This window comes from Neophocaena asiaeorientalis, unplaced genomic scaffold (genome assembly GCF_003031525.2).
Source record: "Neophocaena asiaeorientalis asiaeorientalis breed wild unplaced genomic scaffold, Neophocaena_asiaeorientalis_V1.1 scaffold82, whole genome shotgun sequence".
NCBI lineage: Eukaryota > Metazoa > Chordata > Mammalia > Artiodactyla > Phocoenidae > Neophocaena > Neophocaena asiaeorientalis.
In genome coordinates, this window is record NW_020173068.1 from 9822829 (window position 1) to 9830800 (window position 7972).

The following is a 7972-nucleotide window of genomic DNA, read 5'->3' on the forward strand; positions in this document are numbered from 1 at the left end:
CCTGTCCAATAGTTCCCTTAATTGCCTTTTTATAGCACGTCGTACAACTGTTCATTACGCTGTCATATTTCCCCTCCAAGGCAGCAGTGGGGGAGCCGGACGGAGGATGGAGACCCATGCAGGTGGCAGGGGCTGTGTGTGGGGGGCACCAATGTGTGAAGCTTATTTTCTACTTGGTCAGAATGAATTAAACGCATGCTTCTCACACTTGACTAATACACGAGCCACTTTTCAAACGGGAAAAAAATCACAGCCCCCTCCCTACAACTGACAAATTATCTTTATTATGATTTTACTGAAATATGTACAAACATAAAGCTAAGTATAAATCCATATCCTTTTAGCTTTATACAACTGGAAAAGCAAACACAATGTACCCACATGATACAAACAAAGCTACAAAATCAGAAATTTCAAAATGACACGATTAATTTAATGTGATGGATGATGTGTCGCTGAAATTAAATCTCCACTTGCACAGTGAGTGTTGTGTTGTACGCGTCAGCATTTAGCCCCTCTATGTTCTTTTGTCATAAGACCCACAACGATTAAAGCAGTATCTGGTCATCCAGGGGATCTAGAATTTGCTGGTAGATACTTTAGATATAAAATGATACAACATAAAATTAACCAGTTCTGGGCGAGGGTTCATACACCCCAAGTTAAGAAACAGTCAATGTCCCAGGAGCCTTTATCAGCTGTGCTAGGCTAAGCCATCCCATGGGGAAGAGCCATGTGCTCTTGAGGCTGGAAAGCCCAGGATACAGGACCTGACCTTCAAAGGCCACCCAGACGTTAGTGAAATCCACAAGCTTTTCTGAGCACCTATTGTATGCCTGCCCCCGTGCCTCCCCACCTCTTGTCCCAGAGGAGTTGCCTGTGTGGTAGGGAGGAAGATGAGGGTGACCAGAGTAGACATAGATACCTCTCAGTGCAGGAAGCATGCCCAAGAGAAGACATGGAGATCTGTTTCGCCAATGGGAGCCAGATCTGGACTTCAGCCCCTCCCTGGAGTCCAAGGCCTAAGCTCTTCTTGGCAGACTCACTTAGAGTGTGGAGGTTATAAGGTCAGCTCTGATCCTGGGTTTGAATCCTGGATCCTCCGCTTCCTAGCTGTGAGATCTTGGACAAGTTACTTAACTTCTCTGTATGCCAGCGTCTTCATCCCTAATGGACATGAAACCAACACAAGCTCAAAAAATGCTCTAAGGCAATAGTGAGAGAACACAGACAAAGCACTTACCCTAGAACCTGGCATAGAATAAGCATTTGTTAAATATTAATGTTGATATCTCACCTGACTCCAGCTCTCAGCAGAATTGGAAGAGAAAGAAACTTCTAGAGTTAGCCCTTAGACTGGAAGCCATAGAATTATCATGAGTGGACAATAGAGGATTTGAAACTCTGTGTGACATTTTGTGTGTGTTTGTGGAAGGAGGATCTTCAGTCTCTTTATATGTTCAAAGAGGTTGTGACCTAGAAAAATCTTAGGCCACTGAGGTAGTGCTGGTCAGGGGCTGGCAGATCACTCAGTGTCTTAGCTTGAGCAACATAACAAAATACAACAGACTGGGTGGCTTACACAACAGGCATTTATTTTCTCACAGTACTGGATGCTAGAAGTCCCAGATTAAGACGTGGCAGGGTTGATTGCTGGTGAGGACTCTCTTCCTGGTCTATAAATGGCCACCTTGTCACTGTGTACTCACATGGCAGAGACAGCAAGCAAGATCTGGTGCCTCTTATCAGGACACTAATCCTATTGGATCAGGGCCCCTCCTTTATGACCTCATTTAACCTTAGTTACTTCCATAGAGGGTCTATCTCCAAATAGTCACATTGGGGGTTAGGGCTTCAACATAGTGAATTTTGAGTGGACACAACTTGATCCATATCACTCAGGAAGGTAGGCTATCTGGGTGAGGCAATGTTTTGACCAGCAGAGGCTAGCCCTTAACCCTTCTAAGCAAGGATCACCTCCAGTTCCCCTGGCCCTCCAAATCTAACATCTCTCACCTTGCATAATCCTTCCAACCTTCCCCTTTTCCCTGCTTGTGCCCATCCAGCACCATCTCTCCCAGTCCCTGCCTAAGCCTCTGAAGGTGACAGTAGCCTAACCTAAGGATTGTGGGAATTTAAGGAGGCAATCCCCAGAGTGCTTTCACCAATGCCTGGCACACAAAGAGCACTCAATAAAGGTTAGCTCTGTACCAACAGGTTTGAAGGTCCAGGAGGTCAGACCCACAGCACCTTTGCACTCCTGGAGTTCAGGGCCCTGGCAGCAGGGCTCACTGGAGTCAGAGCCTCCACCACAGCTATCTCTCCCAGTTATAACTGGTGACCCACAGATTCCTAACGGTTGCTGAGAGGTCTTGCAAGGAGTCTTTGAATCTGGGTGTGTACCCCAAGCCCTCTCTGAACAAAAATCACATCTCACACATGTATGTATGACCGGCTTCCTACTATGTTGAAGGTAATGTGAGCATTAAAGATGAATCAGTTTAGAAGAGCTACAGAACTCAGAATTCAGAGCTAAATTTTGGCCATTGCCTATGTGTGTTTCCTCAACCAATTATACTAAAAGTTCATGGGGGGAAATGGTTTTGTGATATGGATTTAATCCAACCCACAAATGTTTATTCAGTGTCTACTGTGTGCTAGGGACCCAGTGCGGAATGAGGTCGTCATTCTCCCTGCTTCCCAGTGTAATAGGAGGCTGTGTGCTCTTAAAGGCAGGAACCCTTGGTCTAAGGGTTCAGTCCAGGGCTCTTGCTTCAGTTCCAGGCAGCTTCCTCTGGTTTCAAAGGCTGCCAAGGGCCAGGCCTGGCTCCCCAGTGTCCCCTGCTCCCTGGTCTCTTCTCAGAGCCATGCACACAAAGACATGAACCTAGAAGCCCAGAACTCATGAAATCCAGCCTCCCTTGCCCTGAGGCAGAACTCCACATGATCTCTGAGAGGACATCCAGCCTTGGCCTGCATGCCTCCAGAGAAGGCATGCTCTCTATTTCAGCAAGGAAAACTGCTAATATTTACAAAGTCATTAATATATTTTAATATGTTTCACCCTGAGCTAGCAGAGGCAGCATCTTCACCATCCATGGTGCCCCCTGATTTGTCTCACCAAAGGGAGAAGAATCAGGGTCTTTGTTCTGGGCACGGATTGCTGTCCCCTCTCCCCCCTTGTGCCCATGGACTCAGCATCAGGAAAGTGGGTTCTGGTTTGAGGCAAGATGGGCATGACTTTCTCAAGCCAATGCACTAGCTTGATGGGGGAAGGGTGATTTATAGAGCCAGCGCCTGTCCCCATAGCAGGAAAAGGCTCACGGACAGAATATGCTCTGGAAAAGGAAGAGGAGGGGGGTCTGTCTGTGATCATTCAGCCTCGAAACGATGCTCATGATGTTGGCTTTCCAGGCCATTAATTCAAGGGCTCCATGCCCCACCCCCATGGTGCTGCCTGCTCTGGGAGATAAGCCCAGTTCTATTTAACCCTATTTATTCCCCCAAAGTGTCCTCCATCTCTGCTAGCCAGGTGTTTAACCCTTTGGCTACTGAAGGCATCAAAAATAGAGAGAATAATCTCATTTGGAAGAGGGACACCCGCCGCCCCCCAACCCTGGTCCAGGTGGCAGGACCAATCCAGAATACAGGTTTAGCTTCGTGGGACTTGGCAGGAGTCCTGGGAGTCCTTCACTGCTCCCTCTCAGGCAGCCCAGGTCCCCCAAGAGGGTGGGACTTTGTGTGGTTCTGGGAGGAGAACCCCCATCCCCACACCCAGGACAGGCAGCAGGGGCAGCTCCTGCCTCCTCACCCGCCATCCACATTATCTTAGTCACAGATCTGGGTTATGACATCGGCCAAGTGGAAGGCTGTGGCAACTCTGTCTCTTTTGTGCCCCCCAGCTGCTGTCTCTGTCTAGCACGTCCTGCTCTGTCTCCCTGCTGCCTCTTCTAGCACGTTCCTTTTTATGTCTCCTCTGCCCCTTTCCTCTCTTTGTTCTCTCCTCTTTTCCCTTTCGTGATCACATAGGGGTATTCTTGCTTTTGTGGGTGCCTGATGATTGGTCTCACTGTGAATCTGTGTGTGTGTGTGTGTGTGTGTGTGTGTTCCTGTTGTAGGGCGTCTGTCAGCGTGTATGTGCTGGCCTGTCTCTGACCTATGTGTGTTGCTGTTAGGCTGTGTGAATCTGCTAATGTACTTGAATCTGTGTGTTGGTCCTCATTTCTTTGTGCGTCAACTGGCTTGTCATTAGCTGTGTGTGAGTGGATGTGTGTATGCGCATGTTGTGTTTCAACTCAGGGGGCCAAGCAGCTGCAAATTCCTCTCCTGAGGGTGCCCCTAGAGGAGCAAGTAGGAGAATTCAGAAGTTGATGGCTTCACTAGAGCACAGCCCAGCTTAATACCAGATAGATAGGTGGTCCTGGTCGTCTCCTGGGGCTGCCTGCCAGGCCCCCTGCCCTTTGCGTTCCTCCTGCCCTTCATTCTTTTCCCTTCAGGTCAGTCCAGGACTGGAAGGGGTGAGGACAGAGAGGTGTGGCGAAGCCAGAGGGTGTGCATTCAACTCACTTCGACTCTCAGCCCCAATCACAGGCTTTTTCTCGTACACTCACTTTCCCCCAAACAATGAAAAATGGTCATTGGGTTATAGCGACAACAACAATGATAATAAAATAATTGCTACCATGTTTTGGGACCCTTAGCACATGCCAAGAATTTTATATGCCCAATCTCGTTGAATCCCCTCAAGAACTCCAGGGGTCTGTTGTTATTTTCACATTTTAGTGATGAGGAAATGGAAGCTGGGACATGTTAAGTGAGTCGCCCAATGTCACACAGCTAGTACGTGATGGGGCAGGATTTTCCAAGATGAGGTCATGGAGGGGAAGGCGCACTGGAGGAGCATCAGGGTTCCTTCGTCCTAGCCCAGCTCTGCCCTGGACTCTGCATGACCTTGCGCAGGACACCTTCCCGCTGGGCCTGGGTTTGCTTCTCTGTACAATGAGAATGAAAGTGAGGCTGTGTTGGGATGTTTTAGGGATGGTTTAAGCATTGCAGAGAGGGTGACTGGCCTGAGTGCTCTCTGGGGTCCCCACCTGCAGTCACAAGAATTGGGGTGAGAAGCAGAAACAGGGACCGTGCTTGTGTCATCTTCAGCCAAAAGAGAGTCACACACAGAATAAGCTTTGAGAAATTTTGCTGAATGAATGAATAAATGAGTGAATGAATGACCTCATTTCTCAATACTGCAAGAACTTCACAGCCCACCTTGGGTCCTACAACAGTGAACATCAGTAGGGAAAAGGAAAGACAGGATAAGCACCCCGGACCCTCACAAAATCCACACACAAATTGGCAATGAACAACTGATACATATGTGTTATTGATTCACTTGTCAAAGAAGGCATCAATGACCATCTTCAGGTCTGGGTATGTATGGGGTGGAAGGGAGCCCTAGGGAACTCTTGTCTCTGCCCAGATTATCTCCTGTGCAACTAAAGAATTTCACCAAGAATAGAAGGGGAGGGATGAGAATTAGGAGATAGAGATCTTTGTCTATAGAAATCTGTAGGGAAAAGGCTCTCTCTCCCTAGCATCTGGGGTTTGTGGTGGGGAGGGTCTGTCTCTAGGGCAAATCTCTGGGTTGGGAGATCAGTTAATTTTTTTTTTGTTTGTTTTTTTCAAAGCCTCTTTGGAGGAGTGAATCTCTGTGTTTGGGGGAAGGATCTCTGTCCTGTCTTTGTTCTGAGTCCTATCATGATTTGGAGGGTCCGTGTCTGGGAGAAGGCTCTATGGAGAGGTTTTCTTGTCATAGTGGTGGTGGGGAATGCTTCACGCTAGGGCAGAGGGTTTCTGTTTTCTGTCAGGCAGGCTCTTGGGGGAATTTAAGGGGGGTACCTGGGAGTGATTACTAGCATCTCTGCCCAATGTGGTGGAGGTTCCGTATCCGGAGAGGAGATTCTCAGAGACCGTGAGGTGCTGGTGGTGTGGGCAGGGAGGGTTAGGAGGTAGAGGGGAAGCCTGTCTTCTCCTGGCAGCTCCAACGCGATGGTCAAAGCCCTCAGGCCGTCCTACTTGTGCGCTGACCTGAGCTAATCTAGAAATACAGCAGGGGAGGAGGAGACTGGGGTTCTGAGAGAGACTGGGTCTTGGGAAGGGGGTCACTGGGAGCCCCTTTCTTTTCGATTCCTTCAGATTCTCCCCATCCCGCCCCCAGTCACAACCACTAGTCCTCCTGTACCTAGGCTGGGACGGCCAGGTCACTGACACTGCTGTTTAGTGCCTAAGAGCCCGGGGCAGGAGCCCAGCTGGGAACACACCGAGCCGCGGACCCGCACGGAGACACAACTACAAAAGGACTCCTACAGGCAAAACCGCAAGCAACCCATTCAGGAATACATATACACATACAATCCAGCACACAAGCTCTGCGCACACACAGGCTCAAATGCGCGCAGAACTATGCACTTACAGAATAAACATGGTTACCAGATCTCACCCTCGGAGTCCGCTCAGCTCCAGCCCGTAGCAATACCTGGTACAGTGTCGGTCTTTGTCTCTGGGTCTTTCTCCTGCTCTCGAGCTAGACGCAACCCACTCAACAGAAACAGCCTAGGTTTGCAAAGCCCCCGGCAGCCGCCGGGCTAGCAGGGCCGGGGCGCACAGCGCGCCTCCCCACCCTGGGCCCGCCGCAAGCCCTTCCTTCCTCTGTGCCAGGCACCAGCTGCGCCCCTCCGCGGCGCGGGCACTCGCAGACCCGCCTCGAGGCTGTTGACAGGTGCCTTCAGTCCTTCCTCCTTCCAGACCCCCAAAGGAAAAGAAAGCGAACAGCCAACCTCTCGCCCTCATTATGCACACGTTTGGAGAACGGTTGGTGGCGAACAACCCGCAGAATCACTTCCATCTCGTCGTCCCTGGACGGGAGGAGACAGCCCCAGTGACCGAGGCCGGGGCTGAGCCTTCTTGAGAGCGTTCCTCCACTTCTGCCGATCACTTCTGCCTTCAAGGGGGGCTCGCGACCAGGTTGAAGTGCTGGTGATGGGTGCCAGGGAGACAGAGCGATGCCCAGACGGCCTGGGCCGCCGGAGACAGGTAACTGTCCTGCTGCCTTTCTAGGCGTCTAGACCAGTCCTTGGCCAGAGGATCTGGGGCTGAAAGGCTCGCGAACTCTGGAGGGGGTAGCCAGGGACAGGGGACCAAGAGGATCTGCCCGCTCGGGCCCCCTCCCTCCCTGCGGCGGCGAGGTGGGAAGGGCCAGGATCGGAGTTTAGCACCTCCTCCAGAAATGCAGCACTCCGGCCCCCACCCCGCCCTCCACACCCCTCCGTCACGCGCCCCCTCCTGCTCCCTTCCGTGGGCGCCCTTCTCCTGTCCGCATCTCGGTTCTCCGGAGTCCCTTGGTGCCCCCTTTCTCTTCTCCTTGCCCTCTCCTCACTCCTCCTACCTCCTGGAGTTTCTCCCTCCCCAGCCCCTCCGCCCCCGCCAGATTCTGAGGGGCGGGAGCGCTTTGGGCTGCGCGCGGTTGGGGGCGCCGCGCCAGCTTCGCGTAGATGCTCTGACGCCGCCGCCGCCGCCACCGCCGCCCTCCGCAGCCCAGCCCGCGCCCAAAAAAAGTGCACTCGCCACCGCCGCTCCGCCAGCCCCGCTGCCCGCCCTCCGGGTCGGCCTTGAGCGAGCCTCAGACGCCAGCCGAGGGGGTCATGAGCCAGAGCGCCCCGGGGCGCCGCGGGGAAAGCGAGCGAAGATAGCGGTCTCGCGCCCCCGTGGCCCTCACCGCCTTGCCGTGCGTCCCCCGCGTCCCCAGACCCTTCTGTCTTTTTCTCGGGCCCCGCTGCCGCCATGGCCACCCTGCTCCGCAGCAAGCTGTCCAACGTGGCCACGTCTGTATCCAACAAGTCCCAGGCCAAGGTGAGCGGCATGTTCGCCAGGATGGGTTTTCAGGCGGCCACCGACGAGGAGGCGGTGGGCTTCAGGC

At 52.2% G+C, this 7972-nt stretch overlaps 2 protein-coding genes across 2 annotated transcripts in view; both read left to right on the forward strand.

Moving 5' to 3' along the window:
* The window catches only part of ARHGAP40 (Rho GTPase activating protein 40), a 78012-nt gene extending 71048 nt beyond the window's left edge, over positions 1–6964 (forward strand). The window contains 1 exon segment of the mRNA XM_024743067.1: positions 6802–6964. Coding sequence (XP_024598835.1) covers positions 6802–6964 — 163 coding nt within the window.
* Positions 6965–7836: 872 nt separating this feature from the next.
* The window catches only part of SLC32A1 (solute carrier family 32 member 1), a 4043-nt gene continuing 3907 nt past the window's right edge, over positions 7837–7972 (forward strand). Inside the window, 2 exon segments of the mRNA XM_024743315.1 lie at positions 7837–7966; positions 7969–7972. The exon segment at positions 7969–7972 is cut by the window's right edge and continues 253 nt beyond it. Of these exon segments, the coding sequence (XP_024599083.1) occupies positions 7837–7966; positions 7969–7972 (134 nt within the window).